Consider the following 24,915-nt stretch of genomic DNA (forward strand, 5'->3'; position numbering starts at 1 on the left):
GCCCAGGTCCAAGGTGACTTGGAATGCTGTGCAGGGGTCGGGCTGGGAGGTAGAGGTGAGTGGGAGTCTGGAGGAGGGGGCAGAGGTCAGTCAAAGGTGACAGAATGTTGTGAGCATCCTTCTGAGGGTGTCCCATCATCCACTCATTCATGCTTTCCTGAGCACCTGCTATCTGCCTGGTCCTGCATACCCCCTTCCGAAATCCACTGCAGCAGAGCCTGAGGGTTGGGGGCAGGGTGATGTGGGCGTATCAGTCTGGGTCCAGTCGGCAGAGAGAACCCACATAGTAATTTGAACAGGGCAAGTTTAATGTAAAGAGTTATTAACTATAATCGGGCAGGAGTAATGAGGGATTGGAACTCTAAGGAATACAGGAATAGCAGGTACAAGGAGCAGCCACCAGCCCCAGGGCTGAGATCCAGGCCTCCTGGGGAGGGCACACTATGGGCCGCTGGATGGCCGAGAACTCAGTGTGGTGCCCACTGGTGACGTTATCACAAGTCCACCCAGGAGGCACCCAGCCTCCAGGCAGAACTGCTCCAGGGAGGGAGCTGCTGGTCTCTGGATGTTGCAGGTGGTGGGTGACTGAGCTCCACTCTGGAGAGGTTGTGATCACAGCAGGGTCAAAACTGCCTGAGGGCAGGTACTGCAGGTTCTGGAGGAATCTGCTGGGTGCTGGCTTCCCAGCGGGCGTTGGGCGCTGGAGATAAGCATGTGCCTAAGAAGCCAGAGCATCAGAAGCAGGAAGTCAAGGCCTTTCTTCCTGCAGTGTCTCTCCCGCGCCCTCTACCGACAAAGCTTAACATGCAGTTAGCTGGCAGGAAAAAACCAAGAGCCCAGATCCATTCTCACAGAGCTGCCAAAAAGGGTGAACTTGGAGCTGAGAAACAATACACGGACACCCAGCACAGAGCGTTCCACAGGCTCAGCGAGCCTTGCAGACCCGCACAGACAGCTTCCAGTGGGCGATTTGGATATGACGTTCCTGCCCTGTCATCCCCATGGTGGTGCACTCTCTACCCAGGCAGCCCAATCCCTGAGCAGATCCCCTCCAGGGGTAAAGGAACGATGAACATGTATGGAGAGTTGCTGTGTGGGGAAGGCCTGGGTCCTCTCATTGGACTATCCCACCTGTCTCCCAGCTGGAGGAAGCCTTCTGACACCCACATACAGTCCAATCCGGCAGACCCTCCTTCTGAGAACCTTCTATGCTCCGGTCCCCACCCTGACAGCTGGGAAACAGTGGGGAGCGAGACTGACCCAGTCCCAGCCGCGGAACTCACGGCAGCGTGATCAGTGCTCAGGGGGTTGTGGGAGGCCTTCCTGGAGGAGGTAGTGTTTGGGGTGAAGAGCAGGCGTTAGCCAGGTGTTGCAGGTGGTAATGAGGCAGGGCGCCAAGCCTGCACGGTCGCTGGGACCTCACCAGTCCTCTCCCCTCTCAGGAGCAGCGGTCAGCAGTGTTCGTGATCCTCTTTGCTCTCATCACCATCCTCATCCTCTACAGCTCCAACAGTGCCAACGAGGTCTTCCATTATGGCTCCCTGCGCGGCCGCAGTCGCAGGCCTATCAACCTCAAGAAGTGGAGCATCACCGATGGCTATGTCCCCATTCTGGGCAACAAGGTAGGGCAGCTACTTTGGGGAACTCCCTGGGAGTGGTCCTCCCCATTGCCTACCACCCCTGCTCCCTCCTCTTTTTCTCTCCACTCTCGCCATCCCTCCTAAAGGAAAGAGTTGGCCATGGGAGTCAAGGCTCTGGTTCAGAGAGGAAGGGAGAGGGAGAGAGAGAGATAGAAACAATGATGAGTGAAAATCATGGACCAGCTGCCTCCTGCACACCCCCTACTGGGGATCGAGCCTGCAACCTAGATATGTGCCCTGACCGGGAATCAAACCATGATCTCCTGGTTTGTGGGTGGATGCTCAACCACTGAGCCACACCGGCCAGGCCAACCATGAGTTCTCGAAGGCAGGAGTGGGGTCTCTTTTGCTGGTTGCTCTGTCCTGCGTACTTGACCATTAGCCAGCTTGCTATGAACGTTTGTTGAATGAATGGGCGTCAGTTTCTCTGTCTTTAAAATGGGCATAATTATTTTGGCCTCCTGGAGGCCTCACTGTACAGAGCCCAGGGCCTGGCACAGAGAGTGGTTGTGACAAGTGTTGACTTTCCTTGCTCCCCCAGACACTGCCCTCCCGGTGCCACCAGTGTGTGATTGTCACCAGCTCCAGCCACCTGCTGGGCACCAAGCTGGGTCCTGAGATTGAACGGGCCGAGTGCACAATCCGCATGAATGACGCGCCCACCACGGGCTACTCCGCAGATGTGGGCAACAAGACCACCTTCCGCGTGGTGGCCCATTCCAGTGTTTACCGTGTCCTGAAGAGGCCCCAGGAGTTTGTCAACCGGACCCCCGAAACCGTGTTCATCTTCTGGGGGCCCCCGAACAAGATGCAGAAGCCCCAGGGCAGCCTTGTGCGCATCATCCAGAGGGCAGGCCTGGTGTTCCCCAACATGGAGGCCTACGCCGTCTCTCCCGGCCGCATGCGCCAATTTGATGACCTCTTCCGGGGTGAGACAGGCAAGGACAGGTACCAGCCTTCTGCCTGCCCCCTCTGGCCAGCCCTCTGCTCTTCGTCAGCATGCTCTGTGCAGAGGGCCTGTCGCTCCCAGCAAGCACTGCTCTGAGGGTGTGGTCACTTCTCGGCCACCTCTGGTCAGGTTTTCTGGGGGAGTTCTCTTCCTGTTTAACCCCAGTCATTTCCAACATGCTCTGCATGACCCCATCTTCCCAGGAGGGCTTTCTCCCAGCACTCACTGCTCTGAGGGAAGAAGGGTTCCCAGCATGCTCTTCTCTAAGATTGCACAGTCATTTCTAGCATCTTTCTAGGAGAGCTCCCCGGAGCGTGCCTCCTGGAAAGTATTGGCTATTCCTGGCACTTCTTGCTTTAGGCACACCGATGCTCCCAGCATGCTCTATTCTAAATATACATCATTTCCAGTCCTGCTTTAGGTAAGCTAGGCTAGTGCCATCCAATAGAAATATAATGCAAGTCACATACATAATTAAAATTTTTATAGTAACCACACTAAAAAGGTAAAAAGAAACAGGTGAAACTATTATTACTATTTTTTTTGAGCCTCATCTGAGGATATTTTTTCCATTGATCTTTAGAGAGAGAGTGGAAGGGAGGGAGAAAGGGGAGAGAGAGGAAAAAACATCAATATGAGAGAGACACATTGAGTGGTTGCCTCCCACACGTGCCCCGACTGGGTCAGGGATCGAACCTGCAACCAAGATATATACCCTTGACCATGAATCAAACCCGAGACCCTTCAGTCCATGGGCCAACACTCTAACCACTGAGAAAACCAGCTGTGGCTGAAATTATTTTCAATATATTTTATTTAACTCAATATGTCCAACATATAGATCCTGTACATATTTTATTTGATTTATACCTAAATATTTAAAATTTTGGAACTAACATAAATGATATTTTTTAAAATGTTGGTTCCCAATTATTCTTGCTAATATTTAGAAATATGATTTTTGTGTGGTGACCTTATATCCTGTAATCCTGCTAAACTTTACTTATTGGACAGTTTTACTCCTTCCTTTCTAACCTGTGTGCCTCATTTCTTTTTCTTGCCTTATTGCACTGGCTAGGAACTTTCAGTACAACGTTGAAATGTATTGGAAGTGACGAGAGTAGACATCTTGCTTTAGTCCCAGTCTCAGAGGAAAAGCGTTTAGTCTTTCATCATTGAATATGAAGCTGGCTATGGGGTTTTGAACCTATATTCACCTCTTCCAGGGTGAGACAGGCAAGGACAGGTGCAGCCAAGTATTAGGTTGAGGAAATTCCCTTCGCATATTAGTTTCCTAAGAGTTTTTTTTGTTTGTTTGTTTGTTTGTTTGTTTTTATCAGTACTGGATATTGAATTTTATCAAACACTTTTCTGCATCAATCAAGACTTTTTTAAAAAAAGACTAGTTTTGTTTTGTTTTTAAGACTGTTAATATGGTGGACTATATTGACTGATTTTTAAATGTTGAGTTAGCCTTGGTTTCTGGAATAAACTCCAGCTGGTAGTGGTGTATTATTATTTTTACATATTGCTGGATAGGATTTGCTAATACTTTGTTGAGATTTTTGTATCTGCGTACATGAGAGATATTGGTCTGTGGTTTATTTTGTACTATCTTTGCCTGATCTTGGTATCAGGGTAATGCTGGCCTCATAAATGCATTGGGAAATGTTTCCTCTTCTATTTTTCAGAAAAGATGGTGTAGAATTGGTGTCATTGCTTATTTAAATGTTTGATAGAATTGGCCAGTGAGACTATCTGGGCTTGGAGCAGTGTTTTGTTTTGTTTTTTTCCCCCAGAAGATTTTAAACTATGAATTCAGTTTCCTTAATAGTTATAGGATATTCAGGTTACTTATTTCATCTTCGGTGAGTTTTGGTTTGTGTTTTCGAGAAATCAGCCCATTTCATCTAAGTCAGCGGTTCTCAACCTGTGGGTCGCGACCCCTGAAAATACATCCTGCATATCAGATATTTACATTACGATTCATAACAGTAGCAACATTAAAGTTATGAAGTAGCAACGAAAATAATTTTATGGTTGGGGGTCACCACAACATGAGGAACTGTATTAAAGGGTCGCGGCATTAGGAAGGTTGAGAACCAATGAAAGTTGTCACGTATGTGGTTGTTTTTTGTGGTTTTCTTATTATTTTAAAGTTTTCAGGGTCTATGATGATGTTCTCTTTTATTTTGATATTGGTAATTTGTGTCTTTTCTCTCTTCTTTTTTGTCAGCCTTGCGAGAGGTTTATTTTCTTTTCAAAGAACCACCTTCAACCAAGTAGATGCAAAATATTTTTTAGCTTCGCATGTAATCAGTATAAAACATCATCAGCAACACGTTCCACATTCTTTTTTCACACTAAGAAATCCAGTGTGTGTTTTACACTCACAGCACATCTCAACCCCGAGTCAAGTGCTCACACGTGCCCACATGTGGCCACTGTAGTGGACAGCATGGCTCTAGGCCAGTGGTCAGCAAACTGCGGCTCGGCAAACTGCGGCTCTAGGCTCTTAGCTACTTCTTCATGCCTTGCTCTGAACTTGTCCCTCCAGCATGACTGTCTCTGTTTCGTCTCCCCATGGGAGTCTGCTCCTGGCATGGGCACAGCTGCGGCTAGCATGCTCTGTGGTCATGGTCACTCCTGGCCTACCCAGGCCTGACCAGTGTCCTCAGAAGTTTATTCCCAGCATGCCTTGTTCCTACTCTTTCCCTCAAAGGAGCTCTCTCCACACCCCTCACCTCTCCCCAGACAGCCCCCCTGCCAGCAAACCCGTGCTCCCCCAGTGGGCTGGATGGGGGTGACTGAAGTAGGGGGATGAGTTCTGTGAAACTGGGTGGTTGGCTGTTCCTCCCTGCCCGCCCCACCCCTGCCTGCCTGCCCCTCATCACGCTCCCTCTCTGCCCCCAGGGAAAAGTCCCACTCGTGGTTGAGCACGGGCTGGTTCACCATGGTGATCGCGGTGGAGTTGTGTGACCATGTGCACGTCTATGGCATGGTCCCCCCCGACTACTGCAGGTGAGCCCCTCCAGGACAATGCTAGCCACTGCCATGGGATGGAGCCGGGGGCCCGAAACCTGGGCTGGGGGGCCTTTGAGATTCTCTGTTTGATGGTATTCGGGCTCTCTGCAGAGACGTGGGCTCCTTAGAGCTGCCTCAGCGCCAACCCCCCCGCCCCCCACACACACACCTCAGCCAGTCCAGAGTTTGTGTATTAATAATAACTATCATTATTATTATTACTATATGCAAAGCCCAAGAGGTGACAGCTGTTCTTGACTGAGTGCTGACCATGCCCCAAGCGTGACCATATTTATTATTCACTCGTCACAGTGGTTCTAAGGGATAGGTATGTTATTCTCCCTATTTCATAGATGAGGAAAGTTGTTTTGTGAGTGGTCTCAGGTCCCACAAATAGTAAAGGGTGGGGGTCAAGTTCCAGAGCCCTTACCTCTACCCGGCTTTGCCACCCTCTCAGGGACATGAAAAGATCCACAGCATTAAAAACGAAGTTTGGAAGTCAAAAAACCTAGTCCACCCTATACCCATTTTACAGATGGGGAAACTGAGGCCCAGGGAGGGGCAGGTATTTCCCCACTAAGGTCCTACGGCAGGTCAGGGGCGGGAAAGGGCAAGGGCCCCGCCAGTGCCCACCCTGCCCTCACAGACACCTCTGCTCTGCCCCAGCCAGCGGTCCCGCCTGCAGCGCATGCCCTACCACTACTATGAGCCCAAGGGGCCAGACGAGTGTGTCACCTACGTGCAGAATGAGCACAGCCGCAAGGGCAACCACCACCGCTTCATCACCGAGAAGAGGGTCTTCTCGTCCTGGGCCCAGCTGTACGGGATCACCTTCTCCCATCCCTCCTGGACCTAGGCCGCCCTGCCTGTGACCCTCACCAGGGACACCGGAGAAGTGGCTCTTGGCCCAGCCACTCGACCGAGGGCCATCTCCTGGCCCATGAAGGCTGGCTGGAGTGTCTTCTGGCCAATCAGGGCCTTGAAGAGGGTGTGTCCTCCAGCCGGTCAGGGCCTGGGAGACCTCCTGGCCTTCAGGGATTTGGGCTTCTGTGTGCTTAATCAGGGGTGTCAGGAAACGTGTTCAATCAGGGTCTGAGCATAGTCAATCAGGGTATTTCTGAGTAATAGGAGGCCAAGGACATGTCCTTTCCCATGAGGCCTTGGTTCAGAGCCTCAGGATGGTCCCCAAATCATTTCCTATTGGCTGGGACAGTGGGGTCTTGTTCCAAGGACCTGGGAACTTGGTGTTGGCCCCTCACTTCCCGGAGCCACAAAGAAAGGTTGCATGAGGAGTGGGAGGTGAATGGAGGTCACAGGCTGGGGCAGTTGGGGGCTGGAGGGTCCTGGAGGTGGGGGGCCGGTGTCAGTCTTGGCTCTGCCCTGAGTGGCCTTGGACAATCCCTTGTCCCCCTCTCTGGCATCCTTCTGCCCGTGTCAGGTTCTAAGTGGAGTCTTCGACCCCCTCCCACCTCTCCCACTACTGCCTTGGGTCCGTCCTCCATAACACTGGGCCCCGCCGGCCACTACCCCTTGCTGGGGGTCTCAGCTCCCTAGGGCCTGGGGTCCCCTTCCCCACCTCTTCCTGGAGATGAGGGTATTTTTGTGCAAACTCTCCCCGGTGAGGCTGTCCACCTGTTGGAGGAGCCTTTGGGGCTGAGACAGGGGGGACCCCAGCCCAACTGAGGTTTCAAGCAGCCCCTTTGCCTGCAGCTGCTGGAGTCACCTGAGTCTCCCTCCAGCTGGGCCTGGGAAAGCTCTCTGGGGGGGCCGGGAGCTGTGTCGCCAGGGTCCTGTCCCCCCTCGTTCTGTATCAGGCACTTTATTGCTGGGCCTCAGCGGGGTGGGTTTGCCCCTTGCTCTTCTGAAGCCTGGAAGGGAAGACCAGAGGGCTTCCTGGAGGAGGCTGCGGAATGGGAGGGGCCAGGTAGAGGAGGAGGAGGCCGGCACAAGCCATTGCACATGGGGTGGGGAGTGGGGGCTGGTGACTCCCCCAGACTTGGTTTTGTAATGATTTGTACAGGAATAAATGCACTTAAGCTCCAGCTCCAGCTCCCGTGTGTCCCCGTCGAGCTGGGCTCTCTGGCCCTGGGCTCTGGGCCGCCTTGGGACAGGGCCCAGGCCCTCCAGGTGGGGAGCTCACCCACAAGCAGGACCGCCAGCTTTTTCAGCTGGCCAGTGAGTCATGCACTTTGCAGCTTGTGGGGAGAGCTGGCAGCTCAGGGGGTTGGGGAGGTGCGAGTTTCCCAAGCCAAGCCCATCTGGCTTTTCCAGTCCTGCCTCCCCCTGCTTCTGCGACCTTGGGTAAGTCACTTGCCCTCTCCGAGCCCAGTTCCAGGACCACACACTGCTCCCAAGGAGCTCAGGCCCTAGGGAGGCCACCCCGGGAGTACGGGCTCCAAAGACGATGATGCAGACGCTGCGAGAGGGCTTTAGGGTGGGTGACATGCTTCTGAGGCCTGGGAGATGAGGAAGCGTCCTGCAGAGTTTGGGGATGGGGGTGGGGATGGGGATGGGGAGGAGAGGAGGCCCGGACAGGATTCAGGAGGAGAGGGCAGGCGGTGGGTCAGAGGTTGGCTCAAGGGCCTGGGGATGCTGAGGGCTGGGAGCCCACATTTCCTGCAGGCCCAGCAGGCAGGAGCCAGGCAGGGCTGCAGCCCTGGGAGGGTGTGGTGAGCAGCAGTTGAGTGAAAGGCCTTGTTTACAACTCCAGGTTGGCAGGAGGAAGGGGGTCTGTGACTCTGGGAGATTACAACCTGTTAGGCAGATAGATACCTTGGGAGCAGAGGCCTAACAAAGGGTGACTGTGAGACAAGGGCAGGCGGCCTGCTGGGGACGGGGAGAGAGCTCTCCCTGGGCACCGGGCCAGCCAGATGGGGGGCCGGGGCGCGGGGAGGAGAGAAGGGCGCGCTGCATTCGCCTAATTCACGTACACATTCTAGTGAGTAGCCACGTGCCAGGCGCTCTATCAGGTGCAATTGAAGAGGGAGGGATGTCAGGTGGGAAGAATGGCCCGAAGGATAGCGCCTTGGTGGGACCCACAGCCTCTCCCAGGAGGCAGGGAGGCGGGAGCCGTGGGAGATGAGCCACTTGGGGCCAGATGGCAAAAGGCCATGAGTGCCAGCCCTGCTTGGAGAGGTCATTCTTGCTTGGACAGCAGTGGGACAGGCAGGAGGCTGGGACGTCACGGGGCCCACGGCAGTGGTGGTGGGCGTGTGGGAAGTCATTGCGTGGGGAGCTCAGGCCCTGCGTGGGGATGGAGATATGGAACACGGCGCGCTCTGGCTCTGCAGAGGCTTCCGGGGATCTGCCCGCCCTCGGGTGGGCATGAAGGGAGACCCAGCAGTGCCTCAAGAGAAGGTGGGTTGCTTGGGGTGGACCCTCCGAAAGTTCGGTTTAGCATCAGGAGGTAGGACTTTGGTGAAGGCAAGAGGTCTGGGGCCTAGTCCTCAACCCTACGAACTCATCCCCTCGGAGGGCCCCCCCCCCCAGACAAGTATACTCATTGTCAAAGTTATCTTCCTGAGCCCACCTCATCACCGTCCTGTTTTGCTCTGAACCCTTCACCTGCTCCCCGCTGTGGCCAAGACAAAGCCTCTTCCACTTCCTCAGCTGAGGTTCAGAGCCCGCTGCATTCCTGTGTCTCCCCCTCAGCCCTGTGATCCCCTCCCCTGCTTGGCCGCATCTCCCACCAGCTGCAAACCCAGCAGGTGCTTCCCGGAGGGGCCACTCCCGCTGCTTCCTGCAGATGCTCAGCAGCCCAGCCAGGCCCCCTGCGCAGCCCCTCACCTCCCTGTGACACTCAGAGTGAGGCCGACCCAGCTTTATCCCCCGATGCTGGCTCATTTTCTAGCCTGGGAGTTCTTTCTTAAACCAGAATATTTGTAAAGTGTTTTTAAAAATTGGTTTCATTTTATATGGTTATATTTTTAGGGTTTTTTTTTTACTGTTATAACTTTAGCCATACAAATGATATAAGATAAAAAGGGAGGGCGTCACCCGGTCCTGTTCCCTGTTAACAGCCTAGGGCAGTGGTTCTCAACCTTCCTCATGCCGCGGCCCTTTAAATACAGTTCCTCATGTTGTGGTGACCCCCAACCATAAAATTATTTTCGTTGCTACTTCATAACTGTAATTTTGCTACTGTTATGAATCATAATGTAAATATCTGATATGCAGGATGTATTTAGGCGACCCCTGTGAAAGGGTCATTTGACCACCAAAGGGGTCGCGACCCACAGGTTGAGAACCGCTGGTCTAGGGTATAACCTCCCAGGTGTTTCCCCATGCGATTTTTTTCTTTCTCTGCCTTTCCCCTCCCCTCCCCTCCCCTCCTTCTGTTTTCCCTTCCATCTTCTCCTTTCTTCATTCCCTCTTTCATCCCTCCCTGCCTCTTCCTCTCTCCCACCTTTTTTTCTTTCTTTAGTTTAGAGCGGAGAAAAAAATCCTGAAGCTTCAATATTCCAGGATTGATAGAAAATCCATAGGTCATGTGCAAAAGAAATAATTAAAACAGGTACTTAAAATAGGTTTTTACAATTTTTAAATTTATTTTTTCATTGTGGCAAAAAGCACATAAGATTTACCAGTTAAGCATTTTTAAGAGTGCAGTTCAGCGGGGTTAAGTGTGCGTGCATTGTTAGGAAACAGAACTCCGGGACTTCTTCATCTTGCAGATCTGAAACTCTCTATCCGCTGGACGCCAACCCCCACTTCCCCTGCCCCTCAGCCGCAGGGGACCATCCTTCTACTTTCTTTTTCTATGAGTTTGGTGACGTTAGTACCTCCTGTAAGTGGAGTCATACAGTATCTGTCTTGTTGTGACTGGCTTATTTCACTTAGCATAATGTCCTCAAGGTGCATCTGTGTTTAAAGTGTTTTATATATAAAATAACAGATGCTCGTCATATTTTAAAAAAAAAAAGCATGGGGAAGCCTTTAAGAAAGTGCACAAGTCCCACCTCCCCCTGGGGCGTCATGTGCACACCCTTCGAGATGCCATCGATGTGATGATAAGAGAGCACACGCCAGAGATGTTAAAGCGCAAAGAAAGAATTTCGAGGAATCGTTCTGACACATATGACCCTGCATGTGTAGATTGTTGACTGACTTCATCAGTTTGCTTTCCCCAAAGGTGGTGCCATTGTGCACAGCCGCCTCTGGCTTTGGGGGGGTCTCTGAACAACTTGGAAGGCAGACCCTCCGGCCCAGCACCTGCCCCTCCCACAGCTGGGGAAGCTCAGGTCCCAAGGAGTAAGGGGCTTGTCTGATGTCACAGGTGGCGGAGCTGGGACTAGCTCCCAGCCTCCCGGTGTCTAAGAAACTACCCATCTCAAACGGTCTCTCTCTCTGGGTAGTTTCACTCTCTTGCTGCAACACCTTTCATGGCTCCCTAGTGCCTACTGCAACACCTTTCATGGCTCCCTAGTGCCTACAAGACAAATTCTAAATTTAACCCCCCCCCCTGTGGTGTGGTCCTAGCGGTCAAGTCCCTGAGTTCCGAAGCTGCGTGGTCCTGGTCCCTGCTACCTTGTTGAGCACCTACAGCTCCGTGTCAGTCTCCACGGATAAACACAAGCTCACCTGCAGTGTGAACTCCCTGTCCTCCATGTTTAAGGATTCGCAGACGCGGCCCGCGGCCCGTGTTCTCTGCCCGGCACCGGCCCACAGTGAGTGCGCATTAGGGGGCGCTGTTCTTATCTCAGGACCACCGTCCCGGTCCCCCATCCGCAGACAGAATACAGCGTTCTGAATGGCCACATCCTCCGGCTCGCCTCGTTGGGGGTTGCCTGGCAGGGCTGGGATTTATTTATTTATTTATTTATTTAAACATATCTTTATCGATTTCAGAGAGGAAGGGAGAGGAAGAGATAGATAGAAACATCAATGATGAGAGAGAATCATTGATTGGCTGCCTCCTGCACGCCCCCTACTGGGGATCAAGCCCGCAATCCGGGCGTGTGCCCTTGACCGGAATCGAACCCAGGACCCTTCAGTCCGCAGGCTGACGCTCTATCCACTGAGCCAAACCGGCTAGGGCAGGACTAGGGTTTTTAATAATCTACACAACCACCAGCTGGGAGATGGTTTTGTGGATGGTCTTTGGGGTCCTGGGGAGTTTGTGTCCCAGAGGAGTTCCTGGAACCCCTCCCATTCCGGGTGGGCCTTGGCCCAGGGGCCTCGGGGCAGGTCTGAGAAGGGGCTGGGGACTGGCGTGGCCAGCGAAGCCCCAGCATCCATGCCTCAGTCCTCCCTCCCTGGTCTGGCCTCTCCCTGCTACCAATTTGCTGTGGGATTTTGTGCAAAGAGCCACGCCTCCCTGGGCCTCAGTTTCCCCCGCTGTCACCAGGGAAGCCAGGTCCCACCCCCTGCAGGGATGTGGGCGCAGTGGGGTGACACGGAATGGAAACCCTCGGGAACAGTCAGTGCGGTGGAGCGCCCCGCGTGTGGGACGCGCAGGGGAGGGCGCCAGTCCTGCTCGATCTCCCATCAGGGCTCCGCTCTGGTCCGGCCCCCTCCTTCCCGGCTGCGCTCCCCCCTCCTCCCTCCCTCCTGCGATCACGGAGCTGGCTCCCGGCATGCCGCGCGCTGCTGACAGCCTTATAAATAGTCGCCTTTGCGGGCGGGTGGCTGGCGAGGACGGGCAGGGCACGCACTGGCCCCAGCGCCCACCCGCACCCCACCCCCAGGTAGGTGTGTGCCCATGTGTCCGTCTGCGCGCGTGGGGGGACGCGCCCGTGCGGGGGGCGGGGAAGCGCAGGCACCTGGGGAATGCGCCTTGGCGCGCGCCAGGGTCTCCTCGGGGTTCGCGGGGCTCCGTGCGTCCCTGGCTGTGCCCTGCGTGTGTCTGCCTGTCTGCACCCCCCCAGACGCTGCTCGGGGGTGCGCGCCGCACTCGGTGCTTCTTTGTGGATGTGTGTGCGCTGCAGCCCTTCCCAGCCTCAGACAGTCACCCCTTTGTCCCAGCCCATACCCCTGGGGCCCCAGGTTCCTGTCCTTGGCATGTCCCGGCTGGGGCCCTGGGAGGGGGCTGTGACCTGACTCCCCGCCCCAAGGACCTGGGTGGGGCAGCCTTTGTGATTGGTGGACTGTCCTGTTACATCACTCTGAGTGCTGGGCACAGGAGGCCCCTGGGTGTTGGCCCCCTGCCCCAGCTTCTGAAAGGGCAGGGGCCCTGTGGGATCCCTTCGGCAGCACAGGGGCCTGTCCTGCTCAGCCACCCACTCAGGACTCCGCAGCAGCAGGGGGACGGGGCCTGGGTGCAGGCCCAGAGAGGGGACACCGCTGCCCAAGGTCACACAGCTGAGTGATGGGGTTGGGATTTGAACCCCAGTTGGTTGCCAGCCACCAAAATGGCTGCTGTTGGTCAAGAGACGGGAGACCTTGGTCTTGCCCCTGGACTCGCCTCGAGACTGAGGTTAAGTCTCTGTCCCTTTGGCTCCGCTCTCCAGACCCCTCGGCAGACCACCCGGTTACATACCGAGTCACTGCGGCCCTGATCCAGGGGCCCAATAAGACCTGGGTGCTGAGCCCGTAACCTAACCCTATCCTGACCCCTGACCTCTGCGAGGCCTCCTCACGACCCAAGTTATTTTGGACCAAGGAGGTGGCAGGTTCCAGCAGGACAGTGGGGCTTAGGTTACTGGAGGGGGTGGGGCAGGATGGGGTCACTGCAGGCTGTTCCTGGCCTAGGGGACCCCCCCCCCCCGACCAGCTGCCGAGCAGTGTTGGCAGCTACTGCTCTTCCTTCAGCATACTCAGCAGGGAAGAGGCTAACTCAGGCCCCCACAGGCAGCTGCTTAAGGACCTACTGGGTGCTAGGCCCAGAGCAGCAGGAAATGCAGCCCTGGGTTGGAACCTAGCCAGGCCCTGGAGCAGGTCTATCCTCTTCAAGCCTCAGTTCCCTCCCAAGAGGGCCCTGGGGATGGAGTGAGGCCCCGGCCCTCTGACCAGCCCGGGCCGACAACAGAGAGGTCCCATAGAGTGTGGTGTGTGGTGTGTGGCTGTATGATGCCAGGGGACGTTCAGAGGAGGTACCTGTCAGTGTAGGAGTGGAGGGTAGAGTCCAGGAAGGCTTCCTGAAGGAGGTGACACCTGAAGTGAGTCCTAAACATGAACACCTTAGGGAAGGGCATTGGGGCATTGGGTGCAACTTGAGCTGGGCCTGGCGGTGGGACACGGCCTCGGTGGGAGAGGGAGCTCAGTTTAAGCAGCAGCTGATAAAGTTGCAGGGAGGCTTTATCTTGGGAGCTGAGTGGCCACACATGGAAGGGTTTTAAGCAGGAGAGTGATGTGGTCTTCAGCTTGTGGGGGAATCCTACAGATGGGCCGGTGTGTATGGAGGTTGGGTTGGCCCCGGCTTGGAACAAAGAAGTGGCCACGAGGACACAGATCAGAGGATCAGGAGCAGGAGGGTGGGAGGTGCTCATGCAGGATGGGGCGGGTGTGAGAGAAGGGCTTCTAGCTGGACACAGCCGGGCTGCCAGAGGCGGCAGGGTCTCCGAAGCTGGCAAGAGCGACCTGGGCTGGCTGGGCAGGATGGAGGGTCCCAGGAAGCCAATAGTGAGAGGGTAGAGTAGGGGTCAGAGGTGAGGTCTCAGGCAGGAGGAATGGTGGCCAAGGGTCAGGAGTCACAAGGCAAGAGTGGCTGTGATGGTTGCAGGTGGCCTTGGGGAGGGCTGGTGGGTGAAGGCCACAGGTGTATAGGCAGCAATTCAGAAGAGACGGACGGGAAGGGGAGGGGGAGGGAGGTCCCTGGGGGCTGTGGAAGTGGTGGGGTCCCAGGAGGGGTTGGGGTTGATTCCATGCTGGGGGGATACGGGGGCAATGGAGCAAGGTCCTCCAGGGGGTGAGAGGCAGGGGTTTCTATGTGAACGCAGCTTCCTCCCTCCAGACTTCCGTGTCCTCTGAGCATCCTCTTCCAAACCCCTTCAGAGATGAGGACACACAGCTCCTGTCCCTCTCCCCCTCCTGGCAGTTCTCCCCGCCCTCCGCCCTGGGGAGCCCCTCCGCCCTGGGGAGCGTTGTCAAGGTGCCTGGAGAGGACCCCGCCCTGTTTTCTGGGACTTGGGAGAGCAGCTCCGCAGTGGCTGGTGGGGCGGGAGGGGGCTGCTGCCCTTGGCAGGTGAGGCAATGGAAGCACAAGGAAGAAAGATGACTTTCCCAAGGTCACCCAGCCTCCTGGGCCTTCCGGCCCCCAGCGGCCCTCTCCGGGGGCAAGCCAGGCTGGCACACCTGCGGCTGCGGCTGTGGCTGTGGCTGGACAGAACTCTCGCTCACCAGCCCCACCCGCGCCTTATCTTGCAGAGCGCTGACTCCACTCCCAGGACCTCGGCAGGATGGAAGGTATGGAGGCTCCTCTCTCCTGCTCTCTGCCTGCGCCTCAGTCTGCCCACCTGCTAAGGGGGTGCACTTTGGGGAGACACTCTGGGAGGGGTTGGAGGCGGCTCTGGGGCTGCCAGACCGGGCTTGCCTGGGAGCTCCCACACCCGCCTCGGGCCTCTCATGGGATGTGCCAGCTTCAAGATTAATTTTAGAAGCAACGGGGCCTCCTGGGCTCCCGAGGACCCCACAGCTCACCTCCTACGCCGGTATTTTTAGAGCTGAATCCCTGCCTCTTTCTGGAGAGGGCGGGCACTGGTGAGGGGAGGCCCCAAGGGTGCAAATGCCCCTCTCAGGGACGGAGTTGCCCCATTGTCCAGGGGGTGGCTCTTGGGCCCTCCAGGCTCCTATGGGCCCGCCTAGAAGGAGTCATGGGCTGAGAGCCCAGCTGGCCTGTCTCCTGGCAGCACCAACCCTCCCATCCCTGGCATTGAGCCTGGGCCTGGGCAGTTCTTAAAGGAACCCAGCCGGCCTGGCTGCGGCTGCCTGAAACCAGTGGTCACCCGTCCACCCCTGGGGCTCTGAACGTCAGCCACCACTGGGCTGTGCCCTCCCCCCCACACACCCAGGCTTGTGCCCGTCACACGGCGGGCAGCTGGCGGGAAGCCACGAGAGAAGTTCTGACAGCTCCTGGCCCAGGGCTGGGAAGCCCTGGGAGCTTTGAGCTCACCTCCCATTGGACTGGGGAGAGGGGGGCAGAAAGGGGAGGGACCTCTCTCCCAGCCTCTCAGCCAGTCCTGCTCCAAGGAAGGGAAGGCAGCAGCTTGGAAGGGGCAGCTTCCAGTCCGGGTTTTGGCAGCCCGAGAGCGGGCCCTGCCTCTTCAGGCCTCAGTTTCCCTCTGTGGGTGGGGCTGTGGGGCTGCTGAGTCCTCAGGGTGGTGAGGCAGAGGTTGAAATGGAAGCCGGCCTCCCCTTTGGGCCAGGGTTCCATATGCCCACCACAGCCCTCTTCCCCGGCAACTGTCTCCAGGGCAACATATGTTGTGGTTGCCAACTCCGCACTCACACCGCCCAGGGAAGGCGGGCGATGGGCAGGCCAGGGCCTGGGAGGGGAAGGGCAGGGGGCACAGCAGAACGGATCCATGGGTGGCTGCTGCTCCTCGGGAAACCTCCGCAGCGAGGAAGACTCCAAGGCTAGAGGTGACCCGCAGCCGCCGCCCAGCCTCCCACAGGGACGGGGGTGACTCGAGCCCCTCAGGGTCACTCTTACGGCCTCTGCCTGTGGCCTCCGGGCCTTTGCCTCTGCTGGTCCCTCCGCCTGGACCGCCCTCTCTCCCCCGACCTGTCCCAGTCTCTGAGCTCCCCTCGCCATCAGCACCCACTCTGGGCTGTGACCTGTCTGCCTCCCCGACAGGAGGGTGAGCTGCTGGTCCCTCTGCCTCAGGCCCAGCACAGGCCTGGGGTCAGAGGTGCTGCCCATCACGTGTCGTACGAGTGACTGAGCTCTGCCCCCCTTTCTCCCCCACAGAGAAGCTGAAGAAAACCAAGATCATCTTCGTGGTGGGTGAGTCCAGGGCAGGCGGGCGAGGCACTAGCAGGGGGGTCTGTGCAGGCCCTGGTGGGAGCCGGGGCCGGGAATGCGCCCTGGGCTCTGCCCCTCCTTCGATGGGTGACCCGGGCCCACCCTGTCCCCGCGGAGGACCCGTTCCTCAGGGCTTCTGAACGGGTGGGCGCTTGCAGGCGGGCCTGGCTCGGGGAAGGGCACCCAGTGTGAGAAGATTGTCCAGAAGTACGGCTACACCCACCTGTCCACCGGGGACCTCCTTCGGGCCGAGGTCAGCTCGGGCTCGGCCAGGGGCAAGATGCTGTCGGAAATCATGGAGAAGGGGCAGCTGGTGCCGCTGGTGAGTGGGCCCCACGGGGCGGGGGCGGGGGTGATGGTGGCCCTGAGTGGACGGCAGCCAGCAAAGCCCATGACATGCTGGCGAGGCTGGCCATGACCTTCCCTGGCTCTGAACCCTTTTGTGGGTCCCCATTGCCCTTGGCACACAATTTCTTCCCGAAGCTCCCAAGAGCCTCCAGGACTCTGATCTGCTGAGCCCTCCACCCTCCACCAGCCCGGCCTTTCTGTCCCCTCAATCTCATCATACTCCTTCCTGCCTGGAATGGTTTTCCTTCTCAGCTTTCAGACCTTCTGGTTCATCCGGTTTGGGCTCAGACCCCCTAACTTGACACTCCAGTAGCCCCTTTCTCTGCCCACAAGCTGTGTCATGCCTGGAAGTTGATAATGGAGTTTCCTGAGGGCAGGGAAGGCCTGCTGTGTTCACCGCTGTGTCCTCTGGGCCCAGCTGAACGCAGGACCTGAGCCATCCATCGCCTCCCCACGGTCCAGGGAGGCCTGAGGGGGCTGGTTTGGGAGCTGTCCGCACAGGGGGCGTTTCAGCTGTGGGGCAGCGCACCCCAGAGGAGGGTGGGGAAGTGGGGCTCACGGCCGCTCCTCCTTCTGCTGTGCCCGCAGGAGACAGTGTTGGACATGCTCCGAGACGCCATGATGGCCAAGGTGGAGACTTCCAAAGGCTTCCTGATCGATGGCTACCCTCGGGAGGTGCAGCAGGGCGAAGAGTTTGAGCAGCGGGTAAGGCACAACCTGGTGGATGGTCTTCAGGATCCGTGACAGGGGCAGTCAGGCAGAGGCTGCTATGATGGAGGGAGAGAGAAAGAGAGAGAGAGAGAGAGAGAGAGAGAGAGAGAGAGAGAGAGAGAGAGAGAGATTGTGGGTGATGGGAGCTGGGGAAGGAGGGAACCAGGGAAGCGCTTTCTGGGATTCTGTCTAGAAATCCAGAAGAAAAAGTCTAGAAGAATGGGAAGCAGCAGGCTGAGGAGGCCAGGCTCCGGTCCCAGCTCAGCTGCTCGAGGCCTTGGGCTGTCATTCTGCCTCTCTGAACCTCAGTGTTCCCATCTGCAAAATGGGGATAGACGGGGCCCAGCTGCCTTGTGGGGCAGCATGAGGATTACAGAGAATGTACTCTTCAGTGTAAGCACATGGTTGGAGGGGCAGGGAGTAGCATGGACAGGGCTGGAAGGGTCAGGCTCGTGTAGAGAGAACAGAGCTGTTGGGAGAGGGCAACTGGGGATGATGTGGGAGAGGGAGGCTCAGGCCTGGCTGGAGGCTTCGGATGCCCCGGGGGGAGAGTCCAGTCTCCTTCCAGGGGCCGCCGGGAGGCTGGCTGGAGAGAGTGGGCCTTGAGGACGATGCCTTTGAGCTGCCTGGAATGAGTGCCCACCAGGAATGAGTGTCCACAGGGCAAGAGCATCTTGCCCAAACACACACATGTACAGGCATGTGCATGCACACACAGGCGCACAAACACATAGACACACATGTGTGTGCAGGAAGCCACAGGCATATGCACCCATGCACACAGGCCTGTGTACATGTGCACACATCTGGCAGTGTACACACATGCACCTCAGGCAATGCATATACACAGACTCAGTGCACCTATACACAGAGATGCACACACATGCACACACATGGCACACACATATACACACATACACCCATACCTCTTGGTGTTATATGCCATATGGGGGAAGCAGAGGCGCTGTAAGTGCCAAGGTGGGAGAGGTCATTAAGGGGACACGGGGGGCTTGGGGGCTTCTTGGCAGAGGACTCCTTCCAGGCCTTGCAAGGAGGACTGGGCATCCCAGTGGGCTGGGGGCGGGACCAGACCCTCGTCCCCACTCCCCAACTCTGTGAGACAGGGGCCATCTTTAGGCTTCCATCGCTTTGAGCCACATCCAGAGGCAGCATATTGTATGTCCTGCCCTCTAACTGGCTGCAAGACCTCAGGGAAGTGTCTACCCTGATCTGGGCCTCAGTTTCCCTATCTGTGAAATGGGGCTTGGCTGGGCTTCCTTCAAAGACTGGGAGGCCATGGACCTAGGCACCAGCCATGTGACGTCACCTCTGGCCCTCAAAGCCCCGTCTGGAAGATGGGGTTAGTGAAAGTTCTCATCCCTCCTGGGGCTGTTGTGGGTGTTGGCGTGGGCGCCTGGCTCTGCACAGGGCCCAGCACCTGGTGTTTTTGACTCTGGCCACCAGGGGGCGCCAGGTCCTCACCAAAGGAAGATGGTGAACCTTATTTCTTCTTGCCCTTCCCAGTCTTCCTGTGATGAAACACTCATCCCAGTGACAGTGACATTGTTCAGAACCTCCCAGAGCTCAGTGGCCCCTCACCCCTTCCCTTAGCCCTGGTTCCTCTGTCAAGTCCTTATCCAGGCCTGCTGGGGTGAGACAGCCCATTGCGCTCGGGCCTCGGGCCAGGCTGGGAGAGGGATGTTAAGTAAACAACCAGAGGCCCTCCCAGAGGTGCTGAGGGCAGGAGTAAAGGGCCTGGAAGAGCCTGGGGGGGGGGGGGGCATCTGGGGGGGCTGCGCCAGAGGAATGAGATTTTAGGTGAAATCTGAAGGTGAGCCCTTGGCATGGAGGGAAGAGGTTCCTGGGAGGCTCCTGGCATGTGCAAAGGCCTGGCACAGAGGAGGGTGATGAGAGCCGGCCTAGACTCCAGTCAGTGTGGCTGAAGCAGGAGAGCAAAGGGGTGAGCAGCACGCGATGAGGAGGGGGCACAGGGCCCAGCGGCGCAGGCCCTCTAGGCCAGGGAAGGACTTTGCATTTTCTCCCCAGGGCACTGGGGAGCCACGGAGGAGGTTTGAGCAGAGGGATGGCAGGGCAGGTTGGTTTTGGGAGGGTCTGTCAGGCTGTCCTGAATGTCCGAGTGGATCTCAAGTGGGGCCCCCCGAAGTGGGAAGATGGGGAGGAGGTGGCCTCGGGTGGGCAGGAAAGAGGCCCCTGTGACTGGTGCCCCGCCCACAGATCGGACAGCCCACCCTGCTGCTGTATGTGGACGCAGGCCCCGAGACCATGACCCAGCGGCTCCTGAAGCGTGGAGAGACCAGTGGGCGCGTGGACGACAACGAGGAGACCATCAAGAAGCGGCTGGACACCTACTACAAGGCCACGGAACCCGTCATCGCCTTCTATGAGAAACGTGGCATCGTGCGCAAGGTGCGCCCCCTGCAGGCCGAGGGAGCCCTAGGAAACCTGGGTTGTTTTCCTGGCTGGGCGTCCAATTGCTGGGACCTCGGGCCAGCCGTCCTCCCGGGGCCGTGGCTTCCCCACTGGTTTGATGAGGGGCTGCTGCCCACGGCCGCTGGACTCCCGACCCAGGCCGGGCCTCCGGGGGTGGGGCCCGCCCAGCCCACGGCGTCTCCGCTCACCGCCAGTCTCCCTGCAGGTCAACGCCGAAGGCTCCGTGGACAGCGTCTTCTCCCAGGTCTGCACCCACCTGGATGCCCTCAAGTAGCAACGCCGCCGGAGCCCCTTCCCCAGCTCAGAGCCCAGCCCCACCCTGTCCTGACTCAGGAGTCCTGGCCTGAGCTCAGCGCCTCCACCCCGCCCGGCGGGAGCACAGACAGAGGAAGCCACTTTATCCTGTTTTCACGGACAGCTGAGCACTAAAGGAATTTCCGAGGACATTCGGTTTTACTCCTTTTTCTTTGCTTCCACTGGGGTTGATTTATGTGGGATGGCCGCCCGGCCTTGAGTCCCCAGCCCCTGTTCCTCCCCAGCCCCTCGGTCCCCCTCAGCCCCCCTCAGCCCCCCTCAGCCAGCCGCCCCTCCCTAGCTCTGGTGGAAGGCCCAGGACTCCTCCTTCCGTAGGGCATGCTGGGCCCGGGCTGTGCCAGGCCTGGGGGTCCAGGGTGACCGAGGCAGGGTCCTTGCTCTCCGGGACGCGTGGTCAGGCAGAGCTGGGTCATCCTTGCTGCGTGGCCGTAGCCCTGACCCCTCATCTGTCTGAGCCTGTGTTCTGTGCCTAACTCCTGCTGGGGACTGAGCTGTTGCATGCAGCCAGGTCATGGGCTGAGGGAGTTTTCCTGGGCAGCGGGAGGGGGGGCGGGGGGTGTTCCCTGGTAGTGGTGGTGGCACAGAGTAGCCGGCCAAGTGGGCAGTGAATTGGCCTCCTTGATGCGAGAAGGCCTGAGGCCTGTGGGCTGGACCTGGGGGTCATGGTCACTAGCGCCTCCCTGAGGAGGTGAGATCTGAAGGGCTCCCACCATGTGGCCCCGGGCAGGTCACAACCTGTCCTTTCTAAGCTGCTTCAAAATGCAAATTAGACTCATTGCCCCCCGCCCCCAGGTTAGGAAGAGAACACACTGAGCCAAGGGTGTAGACTTAGTTACCAGGCCTGTGGGAGCCGGAGACCAGGGGCTGTGGGGGGGCCCCAGGACCCCCCGGGGAGAAGCATACTCCCTTTTCTATTTTCTCATTCTGACCTCGTCTTGGAGAACGGCTCCACTCGGTGCTCGTGGTCCTTACCGCCTGGCCCAGCCCTGAGGCTCCTGGAAGCGGAGAGAGCCCGCGGCGGGCACACCTGGAGGAATGAAACCCGTGCGGGCTGGGCTGCCTGTGCCAGCGAGTGTGGCTGGTTTCCCGTTTACATTAGTTATTTAACGTTTCCTTTAAAATAAACGTATTTAAGTTCTAAAAGGTGGGTCTATTGAAAGAAGAACACGAAATAAGTAAATGGTAATGCAGGGGAGAGAGAAGGCAGGCAGCCTGCGGGGTGAGCCGCCCCGTCTGGGTGGGGTGCGGGTGAGGCCTCCGCAGCTGCTCTCTGTTCCCCATGCCGGCCCGGGTGTGCGGGAAGCCCCAGCTCGGTAACCTCCCACCTGGGGGGTCCATGTCACATCTGTCAAACCGGGCCCCCCTCCCACCCCCCCACACACACACACGCTCCCACTCACAGGCACGCGCCCCTTCATCCCGGGGCCGTCTGAGGATCCACGTGCGGGTGAGTGGAAAACAAGCCAGAGACGATAAGGGGCTAGGAAATCCACCCTCAAAATCATCATCTTTATGACAGCTTCCTGAACTCAGGTGTGTCCCAAGGGATGAAAACCTAGGCTCACCCAAATTCTTCACAGAATCACTTTGTTCACTTTTTAAAAAGCCTGGAAAACAAACAAAAACTTTAAAAGTTCCAGTAACCGTTACCCAATCGTTGCCGTTAACCTTCCTTGGAGGGTTTCCTTCATGGAAGTTCCTTCGGCAGCGATCCGGCACCTGTCCTGGCAGGACACTGCCATGACGCCCGGCACCGGGAGGGACCGTGCTGGCACACGCCTCAGACCTCCGCACCCGCGACCAGTTCTGGGCAGCTCAGTGCCCAGAGCTCAGAGGGGCCCCTGGTGCAGAAGGCCCCTTGACCTGGAGCTCGAGTGGGGCCCTAACAGTACCTAGGAGCTCACTTCACCACGTGGAAGGGCATGGAAGGGCAGAGGGAACAGCGCTGCAGAGCTGCAGAGGCGGAGGGGACCCGCTGAGTGAAGGGAGGCTGAGGCATGAGTGGGGGCTGGAAGGCAGGCTAGAGGGGGTGTCCTAGCTGGAGACAAGCTTGGTGGGCGATAGAAGCCACGCTTGCAGGGCCTTGAATGCCAACCCGGGTATCTAGTCTTTCCCCAAAGCGCATTGGGTGGCTCAGAAAGTTTTGTTTTTTGTGTTTTTAAAAAATATATTTTTATTGATTTTTTCAGAGAGGAAGGGAGGGGGATAGAGAGTTAGAAACATCGATGAGAGAGAAACATCCATCAGCTGCCTCCTGCACACCCCCTACTGGGGATGTGCCCACAACCAAGGTACGTGCCCTTGACCAGAATCGAACCTGGGACCCTCAGTCCCCAGGCTGACACTCTATCCACTGAGCCAAACCGGTTAGGGCAGAAAGTTTCGTTTTTAATAAAAATTTTCAAACAAAATTTGAGGAAATAATATAATGAACACCCATATACCATCACCCACATTTAGTAATTAACATTTTCCCATACTTCCTTCACTGCTGGTTTGTTGTTGTCAGACTATTTTAAAGCAAGTTACAGATTATGAAAACAGTTCGTTACGAAAGTGGGACTTGGTATGACTAATAAATGAGGACATTTTGCTGTTTAACCACAACTCAGTTTCGATGACACGAGGTTAACACTAATATCATAGGTAATTCTCAGCCCACATGTCATTTCCCCAAAGTGTGTCTTTGCGAAAACCGGGAGGCAATCCGGGACCACGCGTTGCCTCTGTGCCGCCCGTCAAACGTTAACCTCTGACTCCCCCTCTCTGTATGACATTGACCTGTGACGGGACCGTTGTCCGCAGAAAATCCCTCCTCCCAGCTGTGTCTGTGGCTCCCTGTGGTGTCTCTGGACTTGTTCCTCCGTTCCCCCAGTTTCCTGTACCCTGAAGTTAGTGTTCGGGCGCCAGGCCTTCAGCCTAAGCCTTTGGGACAAGAATACCGAGTAGCTGAGGCTCACAGAGGGTTTTAAAACCAGGCGGGACGGTCAGATGGGCCGCATCTGGCTCTAAGTGCACACGAATCCCCACAGGGTCTCGTTAAAACGCTGCTTCTGATGCAGCGGGTCGGTTTGGGTGGTGAGGCCTGGCTGGGCCGCTGGGCTGAGGCCCACACTGGGCAGCTCAGCGAGGCGGGAGCCGGGGAAGGGGAGGAAGGGTGGGGAGGAGGGGGGGCCTCTAAGGTCAGCGTGTGCTCATCCCCTACTGGTGGGCTGCGAGGTGGGCGGGGTGTCGGATCCGGGACGGGCATGCTGTCACAGCCTTCATGTCTCTAGCGGCGCTCCAGGAAATGGCTGTCCCAAGGTGCCGGAACCTTCTAGCCAGCAGAGGGACGGCCGAGCGCCTCTGTGACCTCAGGGTCTCAGAGAGGGAGCGTGCTCCTCGGTAGGCTCCGGGGTGGTGGCCTCAGATGCCCCCACTGGACTCTGCCCCTTAAGTCCTCGGCCCCCGGGGGCCCTGAGGGCCTGGCCGGAGGCGCAGAAGTGGGAGAGGAAGGAAGCGGGGAGCAGAAGAGGCCAAGGCTGTCGCCTCCCAGCCTCCAGAGGGGCCTCGAGTAAACAGGAAGGCCTGGCGGCTCCACGGTGGGGGGGCTTCGGAGGGTGGGGCCAGAGCCCTCCTGGACCTGCACAGCCTGCAGCCTAGAGCACAGGGCCTCCTTCTGGGGCAGCAGACGCAGCGAGGTGGTGTGGCTCCCCCACCCCCCCACCCCCGTCACACGGCGAGGCAGGGGTACGGGGTCAGAGCCCCGCCTGCCTCTCCTGCTTCTGCCCCCCTCCTGGGGTTCTGGTGCGGGGTCTCCTGCCATGTTGCCCACCATGGTTCAGAGGGTGCTGGACGGGTCTCACCTTTTGGGGCCTCAGTTTCCCTTCTTATGAACTCAGAGCCCTTACAGCTGACTCAGTTTTGAGACTCCTGGCCCAGTGGCGTTCTCCTGCCTCCGAGGTGGCCTGCAGGGTCCCTCGGACCTTGGGAGTGGGTTCACCAGGCAGGCCCACTTCCCCAGGAGGCAGCCGCTGCCGGGCCACCCCCTGGGGAAAGAGAGGGAGGCTGCGCGGGGCTTTGCTCCTCTAGAACAGAGTCTGGTGGGACCACCGGCTCCTGTGAGCTCCCTATCCCTGTGGGAGTCATTCCCCCTCTTCAGAGACCCTGTCCCTGGGCTCAGGGCCCCCAACACCCACACCTGGGGACTCAGAACCACAGCCTATGTCACCTCAAGCTGTGCAGCCCAGTGGTTAAGGCATTCATTTATCACATAAACATATGGAATGCCTACCAGGGCCAGGCCTATTCCAAGCAATGGGCCTTTGGAGCTTCTGGGGGGGGGCGGGGGGGGGAGAGAGAGAGAGACAGAGAGAGAGAGAAAGAGACAGAGAGAGAGAGAGAGAGAGAGAGAGAGAGAGAGAGAGAGAGAATAAACAGTATATAGTATGTGAGAGGGTGATCTGGGCCATTTGTGGAGGAGGGAGAGGGCTATTTAAAATTCCGTGTTCATGCCCTAACCCCGTGGTCGGCAAACTGCAGCTCGCAAGCCACATGCAGCTCTTTGGCCCCTTGAGTGTGGCTCTTCCTAAGCCGTA

General features: G+C 57.4%; 2 protein-coding genes across 3 annotated transcripts in view; both read left to right on the forward strand.

The window, feature by feature from the left end:
- ST6GALNAC6 (ST6 N-acetylgalactosaminide alpha-2,6-sialyltransferase 6) overlaps positions 1 to 7,655 on the forward strand; it is an 8,022-nt gene extending 367 nt beyond the window's left edge. The window contains exons 2-6 of the mRNA XM_023743518.1: positions 14 to 55; positions 1,443 to 1,622; positions 2,182 to 2,588; positions 5,503 to 5,610; positions 6,280 to 7,655. Coding sequence (XP_023599286.1) covers positions 14 to 55; positions 1,443 to 1,622; positions 2,182 to 2,588; positions 5,503 to 5,610; positions 6,280 to 6,469 — 927 coding nt within the window. The 3' untranslated portion in view covers positions 6,470 to 7,655. The remainder of the gene's footprint in view (positions 1 to 13; positions 56 to 1,442; positions 1,623 to 2,181; positions 2,589 to 5,502; positions 5,611 to 6,279) is intronic.
- Positions 7,656 to 12,215: 4,560 nt separating this feature from the next.
- On the forward strand, positions 12,216 to 20,469 carry AK1 (adenylate kinase 1). 2 transcript variants are annotated; one of them, XM_006102082.3, is made up of 7 exons: positions 12,216 to 12,299; positions 14,917 to 14,955; positions 16,460 to 16,495; positions 16,672 to 16,835; positions 17,450 to 17,566; positions 19,808 to 19,999; positions 20,229 to 20,469. In XM_006102082.3, the coding sequence occupies exons 2-7, from the start codon at positions 14,949 to 14,951 to the stop codon at positions 20,295 to 20,297; spliced, it is 585 nt and encodes a 194-aa protein (XP_006102144.1). In that variant the 5' UTR covers positions 12,216 to 12,299; positions 14,917 to 14,948; the 3' UTR covers positions 20,298 to 20,469. The 2 variants fall into 2 exon arrangements, with proteins under 2 accessions (XP_006102144.1, XP_006102142.1); XM_006102080.2 differs by lacking the exons at positions 12,216 to 12,299; positions 14,917 to 14,955 and adding an exon at positions 16,059 to 16,131.
- Positions 20,470 to 24,915: the final 4,446 nt, after the last annotated feature.

This window comes from Myotis lucifugus, unplaced genomic scaffold (genome assembly GCF_000147115.1).
Source record: "Myotis lucifugus unplaced genomic scaffold, Myoluc2.0 scaffold_397, whole genome shotgun sequence".
NCBI classification, from domain to species: domain Eukaryota; kingdom Metazoa; phylum Chordata; class Mammalia; order Chiroptera; family Vespertilionidae; genus Myotis; species Myotis lucifugus.